The sequence below is a fragment of the Neoarius graeffei genome, chromosome 24 (assembly GCF_027579695.1).
Source record: "Neoarius graeffei isolate fNeoGra1 chromosome 24, fNeoGra1.pri, whole genome shotgun sequence".
NCBI lineage: Eukaryota > Metazoa > Chordata > Actinopteri > Siluriformes > Ariidae > Neoarius > Neoarius graeffei.
The window spans coordinates 56,420,085-56,434,644 of NC_083592.1; the positions used below are offsets into that span (position 1 = coordinate 56,420,085).

The window sequence follows — 14,560 nt, forward strand, 5'->3', positions numbered from 1 at the left end:
CTTTGTGACTGCCTTTTGGTGTGTGTGTGTGTCCCTGTCCATTCCAAACGGTGCAAGTGGTCAAATATTGAGCCGTTAACACATCACTCCTGTTTCCATTTTAAAAGCAGCGTCTCGTTTCTCAAGCTATAAATAAACCCTCTGCTTGATTATCCAGGACATGTTTGGTGTCCGAAGTTTTTGCTTGCCCTGGAGGTAAGAGGTGAACGTAGCCGAGACCTTAAGGGAAGCTGCTTCAGGGTGGAGGCGTGGCTTAAGTTGAAGTGATTGTTGCCCAAATGAGGATGGGTTCCCTTTTGAGTCTGGTTCCTCTCGAGGTTTCTTCCTCATGTCGTCTGAGGGAGTTTTTCCTCGCCACGGTCACCACAGGACTGCCTAGTGGTAGCGTGTCCGCCTCTCGATCGTGAGTTCTATTCACGGTCAGGTCATACCAAAGACCATGATAAAAATGGTACCTACTACCATGTGGCAAGGCACGCTGCAATACAGATGCGAGGGGGGAGTTAAACTCTCGTGGTTACCAGAGGACCCGCCCCCCACTGTAACCTGAGCTATGTAATGGGCGAGAGGCCGAGGGCTGCAGAAACGGAGATCGGTGCCACACGGCACGGGAAGGGCTTTAACTAAAGTCGCCACAGGCTTGATCATTGGGGATAAATTAGGGATAAAATTGGCTCATGTTTTAAGTCGTTCGAATTCTGTAAAGCTGCTTTGCGACGATGTTTATTGTTAAAAGCGCTGTACAAATAAACTTGGCTTGACTAATACAGTTGACCTTGTTTGCTCTGCTGAGCCGCACGATGTTTTGTGCTGAATTGGTCCAGGTTTAAGGTGGACCGGGAACTAGTGACTCACTTCTCGGAAAGCACTATCTGCCCTCTTCCACATACATGAGCTTAGAGATTGAGCCCATGGCTGGCCAGCTTCAGTGTGATTGACAGGAGAATGAGTATGCCCTGCCCACTGAGACGGCACGGCCTTTCAAAATTAGGCCATTATTAAAAAATGTTCTGTTTCCGGTCCACTGGCCGGGTGAGTGCTGTTTGTGCGGTTTAAAATTTTTTTTTTTTACGCCGGTTTTTCGACTTTTTTTAAAGAAATTTTTTGGGGCTTTTTTCACCTTTATTGGATAGGACAGTGTAGACAGGAAATGAGCAGGTGAGGGAGAGAGATGGGGAGGGATCGGGAAATGACCTCTGGTCAGAATCGAACCCGGGTCCCTGGATTTATGGTGTGGCGCCTTATCCACCTGAGCCATGACGCCCCCAGGTTTTTCGACATTTTTTTCCGGGTTCATAAATCTAAAATCGAACTTGACATTTCCGCATTCCCAGGGCTTTCCACTAAGGCTCATACTAGCCAGCCATGACAAATAAGTAGCCAGCCGGGGGGAGTAAACACAAAATAAACTCCTGTGCACGCAGTTCCCAGGATTAAATGTATTTTCCACAGACCATTTATTTATTCACTTTACTCAAATACAAAGTAAAATGGCAGTAAATCTTTTCTTTTCTTGCGTATTGCATCATGAGGCGTTCCTGGCTTGTAAATCTTTTATTTTCGGTGCATGACACATTCACGCAGTTGAGCATGCTATGAATTAACAACGACAACGGTCTGCAGTGGGGCTACACAATTACACACTCGGCCAACATTTCTCCATTTGTGTATGAAAATACACTCCAACCACTCAGTTTGGGTTCATTTACAACCAACGGTGTCTTTTGATGCCGGCACATAATTGAATGAGAGAAGACTGGTTTACCGGAGACAAAATAAGCGTCATCTCTGCTTCTGTTCCCTCCGACACACTACTGCCTCCGCCGAGTGCGCGCGCGCACACCGTGTGTTGGGGCCGCGGATGAGTTACTCTCCCTTGATCAACGAAGTCGGCGGGGAATTTGTGGTTATTATCGGTACAAACAGCGCGAATCACAACTTAAATGAGTGCGGTTCAGTTTGACATTATTGTCAGTCCGTTAGATAAACATTTAATTTTATTAAAATTGAAAATTAATATTTAGAGCCTGTGGGCTACAAAAATAAGTCATTAAAGTAGCCGGCTGGACTTAATTGTGTAGTCGGCAGCCGGCGCTTGTGGAAAGCCCTGCATTCCGCACAGAATATAGAACTGAATCAGCTCTGCGCATGCGCCGTGCGGCACAAAAAAATGGCAGCCACCATGAAGGAAGGAGATCCGGAGTTTTCAAACATTTGCTTAAGTGTGAAATCGCAAAATGGTATTCTAGCGAACAACAAAATAGTAAAGATTCAGAAAAACAAATCATTCAGTGATCATTTTAATAGTGTAATTTCATCCGAACTAGGCCTAACGCTCGATTTAGAACTACAAAAGTCCGTGTGTCGGACATTTTAAGTACCTTTGTAAAAGTTTTGCAAATGTTGCAGTCAGCATTTAAAATGCTAACTTAAAGTTTTTGTACAAGTTTCAGTTGATTAAACTGTCATTTTATTAAATGTGTCTGCTTTTGTAATAAAAAAGTACTGAAAGAAAAAGCAAACACAGCATTGCGATTTCTTATCCATCCATATATATATTAAAAAAAAAAAAATCCCTCCCTCCCGACTGAATTTTTTTTGCTCACCTGGTGGACAGGAAACGGATTTTTTTTTTTTTTAAAGATATTTTTTGGGCTTTTTTCACCTTTATTGGATAGGACAGTGTAGAGACAGGAAATGGGTAGGTGAGAGAGAGATGGGGAGGGATCGGGAAATGACCTCGGGTCGGAATCGAACCCTGGTCCCCGGATTTATGGTATGGCGCCTTATCCACCTGAGCCATGACACCCCCAAGAAATGGATTTTTTTTTTTTTTTAAGGATGGCCTTAAACTGAACAGAATCCTATTGGGAATGAATTGGATCAGGAGTCAATTGAATGAGCGAGTGATTGGTTTAATGGTGCAGGTTTTTTTTTTTTTGTATGTGGGTGAGAGTCGTATTGCCTGAAAGAGCATGTGATGGTAATGTCTGTATTAGGGTTGGGCGGTATTACGGTAAGAAGGTATCCCGAGGTATCCAAAAGTACCAACGGTATCGGTCTCATTACCGTCATTTAAAAAAAATATATAATATCTAAATAAATATGGAGTACATGAGGTCATAATATAAAATAATAAATTGAAGATCATCCCGAATAACTGTGTGATCGTATTTTCACTAATTCTATCAATTTCCTAAAGAAGTTCTCATCGCGTGCAGGGTTGTTTATGTCGTTACCATGGCAACCCTGCGTGACATTGGGAGTCTGACAGAGAGCTTCGCAAGAGACTGAGACCGCGGTTGAAAGATGGCAAGTCAAGATAACGAGTTAGTGGCAAAAAAAAAAACAACATCGGCAGTGTGGCAGTATTTTGGTTTCAAACCAAACGAAAAGGAAGAGCCAGCAATAATGTAAATGACCGCGCAAAATCGAAAAAAATCTAATATGTCCCCTAAGGCACACCATAGCCTGGGGTACTCCACTTCCACGAGATCTCTCCAATGAGTTGTGTTTTGAGTAGGTTACATGAGTAACAACAAGGTAAAATAATATAACGTATGACATTTGGGATGTGGGTAATAAACGTTTGAAATGTCATCTACTGAAGAAACGGAAGAAAACATCGTAGCGTAAACTGTTCGGTTTCTGGTGGGAATTAGCAATGCGCTTGCTATCTTTGTTGGGTGTGTTAAACCGTATGGATTTAAGTGGAATAATTGTAAGGAGTTATGTGATCAAGACAACGTTTTAAGCAAGGTAAGGCCATTTGATTATTAATTTCCCCGCCATGGCATGACGTGGGCCCATATGATTTTGCCTTGTGCAGCTATCACGCATTTGAATTAGGTTCGCCTCATTTGCGCTGAAGAATATGGTTTATCGCGCAGTGTAAACGGACTTGGGTGTTGGTTGATTCTTTTTCTTTTCTTTTTTTTATTTCCCATGCTTGAAAGGGTATGATCCTGCTCATCGTGTACTTTTTTTAATGGAGTAGGTGAAATAGTGCTGCAAATGGTGTTTCAACGCAGACATGTGTAAACGACAGTTGAATGCTATTTTCAAGATGAAGGAAGAGTTGCGTGATGCTTTGAAATATCTCTTAATCCATTCATCAATGCACAAAATTCGCTTTGCTGCTTAATCCATACCACAATGCACACAATTCGCTATGCTGCTTTTAAATAGTACATTTGAGGCATAGGCGCAGGTCTGGACAAGGTCCGCCGGTATAGGCGCACGTTACACAGTAGGCCGAAACAAAATATTATTTTTTTCTCGGTAATACCGTATACCCCGGGAAAACACAGAGACGGTTTAAAGGTATCAAAATTTGGATACCGCCCAACCCTAGTCTGTATATAAATATATTTATCAGTCAGTTTTACTTGTAGATTTTAATTCCTTCTCCAAATGAGTCAGTTTCCTGTAGGAGGAGTGCAGATGAACTGAATCGTGTATATAAACTCCGCGTCTGGTTTTAAAGGGTTTTGGTGATCTCCGGGAAAAGGCACCATAACACCAGCAGAACCTGGGGCTCATTAACGCTCATTAAACCAGTGAACAGGTTTTAGTCCATCAGTGCAGACACTAACTAACTTGTCTTTACACGTCTACCTACTCACTGCTGTGTTTTATACCCAACAAATCTGTTCACGGACCGTCTCTGTGCTCCCCCCCAGCCCGTGGCTGAGCCCATCCCTATCTGCAGCTTCTGTTTGGGGACCAAGGAGCAGAATCGGGTCAAAGAGCCAGAGGAGCTCATCTCCTGTGCCGACTGCGGAAACAGCGGTGAGTTAATCGGAGGATAAAACACCTTCGTTACTCTTTTATAAAATAATTAATCTCATGAAAGTGTTACTAATATAAAGCACTGACACTGGAGACTCCTTCCATAACTGTGAAAATAATAAACGTCTCCTTACAGAAACCTTCACATCAACTGTTACTTTTTAAAAACCCTGTTTGTGGACCATCATGTCCGTATTAACCATAACATCTCAGAGTCGCCGCTGGACATAATTAATCAACAGCTAATCAGAACTGACAATTCCAGAGTGCTGTGGTAAAGCGGAGTGCTCAACACAGCGGGTTTTGTAGAGAACAGGAAGTCGTTTATTGATGAGAGACGCGGGCTTTAGGAATGTTAGCCGTAGTGGTTTGACACCGTGTGCGTTTGTGGCTTTCCTCCTCAGGTCATCCATCCTGTCTGAAGTTCTCCCCGGAGCTGACGGCCCGAGTTAAAGCTCTGTGGTGGCAGTGCATCGAGTGTAAAACCTGCAGTAGCTGTCAGGACCAGGGCAAAAACGCGGTACCTCTTTTTAAAATTTATTTACTGATTTTGACTGCTTCCTCAGTGACGCAGATCTGGCAACCTTAAACGCTTTAGGACACGAGGAAAAATGTGATGGAACTTCATGTGTACAATTGTACACGTTCTGTCCGAAGGGGTTTAAACGCTTTGGCTTTGAAAGGTGCAGTAGTGGACGGTGTTTAATTCCTTATCTGTACATGATTGGGGGGGAGACGCATTAAGACGTGACCTTGGTGAAAAGGTATTGCGTTGCTTAGAAATCCTGTCCGATTAACCTGACTTCCTGTCTGACAGGAGTTGTAAAAGCATTCCGATCTTTTTATACACTCCCTACTCTGGATGCTGGGGCAGAGCTTCACGAATCATTTAAATACTGAACCCATCAAATTGTTAGAGACCTAATTTTTGGGGGAGAAAAGAAAAATGGACTAATCTTACCGAATGCATCTTTAACATCGGTGTATACGCAGAGTTTGCCCCCACAAAACAAAATAAAAACAGCAAGTGAGCCAATCAGCAGATGAATCTGGACTGGTTGACGATCGTGGCGGTGTTTTGAACTCGCTCCGATATGAACCAATTCCCCTGGAAGCCCCGCCTCCTCCCATACACTTTGTATTATGTTATCTACGCAGCCTTGACATGGTTTTCTCAATTTAAAAAAGGTGTGTTCTGTTCAGTGATTGGATGGTTGTTGGTTTTTGTTCATCACCAAACTAACCAGCCAATCAGGTCCCTTAAGTGTTTTAATAGTAAAAAATAAATCTTGTAGAGTTAGATGTTGTGTCTCTTGTTCTTATTGGGGTGTTTGTCCATTTCTCAGGCTGTTAAACCAGCACCGTTGTTTGTTAGTTTTTTACTGATTTATAGTTGGGTGGAAATGGAAACTGTGTGTGTGTACAGGAAAACTTGTTGCTGTGTGATTCCTGTGATCGAGGTTTCCACATGGAGTGTTGTGACCCCCCACTGACCCGAATGCCGAAAGGTATCCCCTCTCTCTCGATCTCTCACAACCCTGCTGCGTTCAAACTTCCTGCGTGTGTCTGTATATTCTGCACATAAACGCATATTTCTACCTTGTCATATTCACATTTTATCATCTCCACGTCACGCGTAAACTCCTCTCCTTTTCCTCCAGGTATGTGGATCTGTCAGATCTGCAGGCCGAGAAAAAAGGGACGGAACGTTTTACATGAAAAAGCAGCACAAATCAAGCGGCGGTACAACGCCCCCCTGAGTCGACAGAAGGGCAGGTAATGCCACGCCACGCCACACCCTCTGATCATCTTTACTCATTACTGGCATGTTTCAGCTCGTTGTTTGTTTTTCTGCTTTTAAAATCCTGCCCACGCAATCAACACAAGAATCAGAAAAATACTTAAATATTTATCCTGAGTTTTATTCCCCTACAGAACGGTTTCTTTTGAGATGCTGTATGCTTTAGAAAATTTCACAAAAAGATATATATGAATAAATATTCCCATTCGGGGCTTGTTTGTTTGAGCTCCTCCTTCCTCCAGCCATGATTTGACCGTTACGATTTTATTTATTAATACGCACACGTGAAGGATTTATTTATTTATTTAAATTCCAGTCATCAAATCAGGTTTTTCTGTTCCATGTTTTATTGCTTATTTATTTATTTGCATTTTTATCACAAATTTTACTGACTGTCATCTTAGTTTGCATATAAAATTGGGTTACTTTTTTGTTTTTTCTGATTTTATCAAATTGGGTTGCGTATTTTTATTGGTTTCACTTTTTTTTTTTTTTTTTTAATTTACTTTCTAATTAGGATCTCATTGTTAGATTTGAAAAACAGAAACCTATTTGTTCGTTACTGATTTAGTGATTTATTTAAATGTCCATTAAGTTTTATTTTTCTTCATTTACGTTTTTTGTTTAAATTCCAGTTGGGCTCTGGTTCTGATTCATGAAAATTTATTTTTAAAAAATTCTGATAAATATAATCTGATTAAATGCCAGTTTAGTTTTTGTAAAACATTCCTCCATGACATGAAGGAAAATCAGCGCTTTAATTTCTCAACTTTTCCACCACCAGTTGAAATCTGCATTGCGATGCTATTTATTTATTTATTTCCCCTCTGAAGAGCTTTCATTGTTTAAAAAAAAAAAGTCTTAACTCTTGTGAATTTCACGATCGGTGAATCGATCAGACGTGTGGATGAAACAGAACAGACCTGAATGTTTCCCCTTTTCCACCAAATCAGTTCCAGGGCTGGTTCGGAGCCAGTGCTGGTTCACAACTCGTTCAACTTGCGAGCCAGCTGAGAACCAGTTTGCTTTTCCATAGCTCACGGTGCTAAGCGGAGCCGCGTCATTACGTCGCTGTGTACGTCAGTTACGGCGCTACGTTTACATAAATCTTGGCACGAATATCGAAGCAAAAACAACACGGAAGAAGCAGCAGCGGCAACAGCAATAATAATGGATGACTTCGCGTTTGTACAGCTGCTGCTTCTTGTTGCTTAAAAATGGCGATCTTTCGCGGTCTTGTTGTTGGTCTTAACAACTCCGCCCGCCCCCCCGCTGACGTAAGCGGTTCTTTCCTCTGGCCCAGCAGAGAGTTGGTGCTAGCCTGGAACCGGTTTTTCTGGCCCCAGAACCAGTTCTTTGTCAGTGGAAACAGAAAACCCGGTTCCAAACTAAGCACTGGCCCCGAACCAGCCCTGGAACTGCTTTGGTGGAAATGGGGCATGGGTGTGAATGTTGTAGTGAATTGTTCGTTAATCCTGATGTGGTTTATTAAACGCCGGTGGTTCTGTCTGCCTGTAGGCCAGGTCGCCCCTTTAAGAAACTTCGGGGGAGCGGGCGTGGCCGACGGAGGAGAGGCGCTGGAGCAAGTCACTCACGAGGCTCCGCCTCCCCGCACTCGTCCTCGAGTTCGTCATGCGATGGCTACCTGGGTGACGGTTACCCAGGTGACGACCGGCTCCTGTTCTCTCGGCGTGAGGAGGAGGATGAGTCTCAGGGCGTGGCACGCTTCAACAGGAAGACCAAAGGGCTGATCGACGCCCTGAGCAAGTTCTTTACTCCGTCGCCGGACGGACGCAAATCCCGTACAGAGTCGCTTGACTACGCACAGCAGCACCGCATTCGCAAGAAGAGCGGCCGGAAATCAGACGCGCACCAGCGCACAGGGGGTGAGTATGAGCACCGCCACAGTGTTTCACACGGTGAGATGAAACGCCACAAAACGGCAGGAGATTAATTGTAATTATATTATAATATACCACAGCACCGTCAGACTCTGATTGGTCCAGAGGTGGTGTGTTTTAATTTTCTGTAACAGCAGCTGTGACAGGGTTTATATTATATTAGCAGATTTATATTCATGCACGTTAACGTTTCTGTAGTGTGTAATCATTGATATGGAAGTTTTCTGTAAATGGATGTTTATCATTCATGGAAGGAGTCTCCAGTATCGACACTCTGTACCATTCAGAGTCAAAGCTGTAACTTTAAGTTTCTTGACATGTTTGGGATCGGTGTCTGGTTACGCAGCAGGCTGGGGTTTTTCATCTTACTGACTTCAGAATGAAAGGCTGGTGAGGGAACAACCGTTTATAGCTGCTGTAACACAAGTGAGAACAGGAGATAACTTAGTTCATGGAATGAGGAAATGGGAGCAATAAGTGTGTGTGTGTGTGTGTGGCAAACCCACAGACAATCAAGAGTGTGGTGACGACTGGAAGGAAGATGAAGAGAAGTTGCCGGGACACGAGAACCTGACTGAGAAGGACGTGGAACTTTTCAGACACATCCAGGAGCTGGCACTACAGGTATGGATGGAGGGATGGATGAAATGATGTCGAGATGGGTGAGTGGAAGGCAAGGAGAGAGAATGGGAAGGAAGAACAGGTGAAGTGAAGGGAGGGTTAAAAAGAAGCCCAGGAAGGATTTCTGCAGGGTTTCAAACAGCGTTGCCATAACAACCATGTACCGTATTTTCCGGACTATACGTCGCTCCGAAGTTTAAGTCGCATCTGCCAAAAAAATGCATTATGAAGACGAAAAAAACACATACGTCGCACCGGACTACAAGTTGCACTTTTTTGAAGGGTTATTCTATCCATAGAGTCTGTGATTGTATCTGATAAGCGGCGCGTGGTTACTGCGCGACTGCATTGTTTATTTAATAAACGAACAGCTGAGCAGTGATAACGCGCCCTTTGCCCTGTAAGTAGCCTAGTCTGATTATTTTAAATATCTACTACTATCTTTAATACTATCACTATTGTTATTACTAATAGCCTATTTTATTATTATTATTATTATTATTATAACTAATATTAGTAGCCCGTTACTATCGTTATTACTTGTGGTGGAAAAAAAAAAAAAATGTATACATCGCACCGGAGTATAAGTCGCATGGCCAGCCGAACCATGAAAAAAAGTGCGACTTATAGTCCGAAAAATATGGTAACCTTTAGCCTCGGTCACAACCGGCCGTACGTGCAAGAAACGGCCGGTCTACATGCAAGAAACGCACGGAGGGCGCGCATGTGACGTGCTGATTTTCAAGCCGCAGACCGGCCACAGAGGTTCTTTGTCATGTCAAACAAACTCTACGGGCGCTTGCGTTTTTTTCAGGTTGCAAGACAAACTTACGGCCAACGCACGTCTTTCTCCATGAACAAAAAAAGCGCAGCGATTTGGGAAACGCCAAAAATCGCACGGGCAAAAAAAATCAGTACGTCTGGTTGTGACCTAGGCTTTAGCAAGCTTGCTAGTTTGAGTGTCTGCACATGTTGGCTTTACCCTTGAATAATTTGCATATCGAACTGCAGTTGATCCAAAGTTGTTGCGCCGGTTTTATGACTCAAAGTCGTACGTAGCTACAGCCCCGGATCAGATATAAAACTTTTTTTTAATAAAAAAAAAAAAAATCAGCCAATGAAAAGGAGATTTTGGTGACTGTGTTTTGTTGTGATTGTTGCAATCTGCTCTGAGACGAGGTTCACGTTATGCAAAACTGAGTGTTTATGGTGTGTGAAGGCTCAGTGCACGAGTAGTCTGAATTTGCCTGAGGCTAGAAGGCTTCCATGGAGAAAAACACGCGTGCGTTCCTTTTGAAAAGGTTCATTTCAATAGCAGCTGGCAGACAGGACCGCTGTACACCAGTCAGACAATAGAACGCTGCGCAAGTGATATTTACAACATGGCCGCTGCTCTTTTTAGCCATAACGAGCTTCTGCTTAAAGGAATGCTTCAACCAGAAATGAAACATCGCTTGTTCACGTGGTTTTCTCACCATGAAACACGAATGCTTATGTTGTTGGTGCAAGTCTGCAGTGCACTCGTTAAATGGTTGTCGGTCTGCGTATCAGTCGTGCCCCACTCTATTATCCAGTGATGGGATCTGTGATGGGCTGTTTACGACCAAGTTAGAGCGTTGTTCAAATGCCTGAACTTTGCACGTTTGTTTTGTGTTTTCTGGCAGTTTGCTCTTGACGGTGTGTATAGGTGTGGTTTTATCACCCAGGCCTGTACTGAAATATAAAACTGCTCTGTTTGAGGACTAAAGCACTGCTGCATCATGCTCTCTCTAGGTTGATATGAAGCAAAGGACCAGGAAAACCATTAATCAAACTGGAAGTGGGATTATACGTCCAGGAAAGAAGTCAAATCGGCCACGTGATTCATTCAGGCGTCTATATTTATTTTATTTAATGTGAATGCGGTCAGTCAGCTGAGACGTGTTTCATCTCCAGGGTTTGAGCTATAAACTTAATGTCGCTGTTGCAGGTGACTTTTCAAAAAGCAGGTGAATCAGGATTCACTGAAGTAATTCTAGGTTTATTTAGCTGAATTAGGGTTTGGTAATCTAGTGAAATGTCCGATTTCTTTATTGTGACTTCAAAGCAGAAGATCCTGAGTTCAGTTCCCAGCAAGGACTGTAAAAAGTTAATTAAATTAGACAAAAAGAGGTGTATCTAAGTGTAATTCTGTGTAGAGAGGTATAAGAGGACAGAAGACAGGGTTTTTTCTAGAAAAATTTAGTGTGAGGGCGCTCACTATGGCGAGGGAGCGAAGCGGGGGGGGGATGGTGCCGGTTGTCCGTCCCCCCCTCCGCCGTGTGAAGCCTTTGAAAAATTAAGGCTACAGTGGGACATTCTGAGAGGGAAATTGTAACAAATTGTCTGTCAACATTGAAAAAGAAGTAATCTTCTGCCCCGGACAGTCTTTGGCTTTCTTCCGTTTCGTGCCGCGGGATGACATCTTTAAATGCCCAAGTGTCAACAAAAACAACTCGCGAACTACTTCTGTCAAAAGCTCCCGCGCCGGTGGGTGAAAGGTCATTCAGTCTTGAGAAATCTCGCTCTACAAGTCAGCTGACCTTGCATGTAACTCATGTCAAATCTCGCGAGAGCAGCCGCGACAAGTAAACAACTAAACATGGCACCTCAGTCTGGAAAACGCCAATTCGGATTGTTTTTGCACCGTCTGGCGGTGTATCTACTATGATTGGAATATTTTTGGAGTAATTATAACGTATTTGATGATCAGACATGTTGTCACGTGGTGTTGCTGAGATGTTTTCACGGAGAAAAGATCGTTTTGAGAAAGATTGCATGTTGTGCAGTAGCATACAAGTGCATGGCCTAAGTGTGACTTGGGGTTCAATCGGCATTTCGGTAAGGGGGCGCACGCCGAGAGTAAGAGGGCGCAGTGCCCCTGTTCTCCGGTTTAGACGAAAGCCTGGAAGATATAATAGGGGGTGGGGTAAGTGAGAAACGAAGGGGAAAAGATGGGGAGAGAGAGAGAGAGAGTGGCTGTCGAAGTGTTCTTATTCTTTTATGAGCCCTGTTAAGAATGTCGACCTAATTCACCTCAGTGAATCTAGAATCCCTGAAGTAAATCCAGATTCACCTGATTTCAAAAATCGCATGCAACATAGCTAATGAATAGGGTTAGGGGTATGTTAGGGGAGTACAACAACTGTTGTACTCCGGCTCTGAGGGTTTATACCGGTTTACCTCTGTCTGTCTGTATGAAACACCCTTTTTCTCAGCAAACGCTAATCGTAGCTATTTGGTACCAAACTTCAGCTTGGGGTTCGATACTGTGTATATTAGGGGTCGACCGATAATCGTCCTGGCCAATATGTCGGGCCGATATTCTGCATGTTTAGGGTTATCGGTATCGGCCATAATTTCCACCGATATGCCGATAACATGCCTTTTTGCAGCCGTTTCGTTCTTAACGCGACTGTCACTGCACGTCCTTTCCTGCACTCGCCTCTCTGAGTTCAGGAACACGGTCCCGCCCACCACAACATCTGATTTGTTTGGCACAAGAGATATAGCCAATCGACACGCGTAGCTAAACGCTGTGAACTGTTTCAAGGCGGCCGTACGGGCACTCGGGACATTCTTCATCTAAACTACTCGTTAAAATTGTCCATTTGCATCTGTGTAGCCAGGCAAACTTGGCTTACAGAAGGAAGCACTTGAATTAGCCTACAACCAACTAGTCTCGCTGAAGCTACATGTAATGCTTCCTTCACTACAATATAATCCTCCTAAATTGGGAATATTAGGCTTGGGCATTAAAAACATTAGAATGTAGACGGTTACTTGTTCAGTTGTTACATAATAGGGAGTGATAGCCGACTTTGTTTGATTTTACTTTTTAAAAAATGCTGCAGGCAGCTCCCTACACTTGATTTGTTATTTAAAAACTACTTGAAGTTGGTAAGTCTTACTTAGTTCTTAGTGTAAAAGAATCCAGAGTGTATTTTCATTTATTTTTTACTGAAAATGGTGAGCTGTAATATAGTAGGGAGTGATTTTATTTTTTTTATTGGTGAATATTTATTTTATTATTATTTTATTTCTCATTTTATTCTAACTAATGTTTGACTTTATTGTACAAATGCTGCTGGCATCTCCCTGCACAAAATTTCATGTTCAATTTTACAATTAAACATACATTTCATGGATATGAAGGTCTGTGTCAGTGTGTGCTATGTTTAATTTCATGTGAATTATAATGTTTACATTTATAGGTTATCGGCATCCCAATTCCATAATTATCGGTATCGGCCCTGAAAAAAACACATCGGTCGATCCCTAGTGTGTACCGTTTTCAGGTCTGTCGCACATCAACTTCCTGTTTACCAACTGAATGTATTTACAAAACACGTAGCGTAGATTTTGACGCTATTTCAAGAAGCAAAATGCTATTTCAGAATGACCGTTTACCAGGATGGTGTTTGAAATCCCTGGGGAGAGACGCTGCTCTTTACTTGTTTCAGGGTTCATTATTTGTTGAGGTCAACGTTCATAAGTGTCCTGTTCCTTCGATTGCTTGCATTCTGATCTAAGTGAGAGCGGGGGGGTTCGTCAGTGGGCAGTAGCTCGCAGTTCATCTTGTTACTACAAATTCTGCTACTACTGTTCTAGTATTAACACCACTGTTTCTACTAATGTCACTAATGCTATTTCTAGGTGTGTATTTAGGCACGGTCTAAAAGCAGAGCTTCCGCTTTTACTGTGAAATGTTAGTAAATAATCCTTTTTTAAAAGCAGATCAAAAATAAGCGCTGGATAAAAGCCCAGCCCATCTATCTCGTATAAATAAAGATACAAATTTAGTTGTGTGGTGGTTGGGTGTTTGAGATGCGTTGCCTTGCACTTATGATCAGGTTCCCTACGGTCGCGAAAATCGTTACATTTCATTACAGGCGTTTAGCAGACGCTGTTATCCAGACTGGCGTACAACATACCCAGAGCAGCCTGGGGAGCAGTTGGGGGTTGGGTGCCTTTCTCAAGGGTGCTTCAGCTGTTCCTGCTGGTCCAGGGAATCAAACCGGTGACCTTTTGGTCCCAGAGCTGCTTCTCTAACTATTTGACCATGGCTCCTCCAGAAAGACCAAATCAGGTTGATACGTTGCCATGTTCTCTTAAGTGTGGAGCTTCTCTCTGCTAATACTGCTTCTATAAGCGTGAGGGCCTCTGCGTGCTCTTGCGACAAGGCTTTCGCAGATAGCTTTTCGCAGACAGTTGTAATTTATCGTTGAGCGGGGAGTAATAGGCGTGTGCGATGTTATTCACCGGCACAACGCAAGGGCGCGCGAAGTCGCTAGGAGTAGTTGGTGGGTGTGGTTAGTGGAGTGTTTATCCTCCGGTTACTTATAATGACTAGAACTGGAGTCGTATAGATGTACGTACTTCCTCACTTCCTCGATCAACCGCCCTTCGTGCTGCTCCATCTTCGCTC

General features: G+C 43.1%; 1 protein-coding gene across 1 annotated transcript in view; it reads left to right on the plus strand.

The window, feature by feature from the left end:
* The window catches only part of kat6a (K(lysine) acetyltransferase 6A), a 39,936-nt gene that overhangs the window by 9,918 nt on the left and 15,458 nt on the right, over window positions 1-14,560 (plus strand). The window contains exons 2-7 of the mRNA XM_060907505.1: window positions 4,683-4,791; window positions 5,196-5,311; window positions 6,218-6,299; window positions 6,453-6,567; window positions 8,111-8,478; window positions 9,002-9,117. Of these exons, the coding sequence (XP_060763488.1) occupies window positions 4,683-4,791; window positions 5,196-5,311; window positions 6,218-6,299; window positions 6,453-6,567; window positions 8,111-8,478; window positions 9,002-9,117 (906 nt within the window). The remainder of the gene's footprint in view (window positions 1-4,682; window positions 4,792-5,195; window positions 5,312-6,217; window positions 6,300-6,452; window positions 6,568-8,110; window positions 8,479-9,001; window positions 9,118-14,560) is intronic.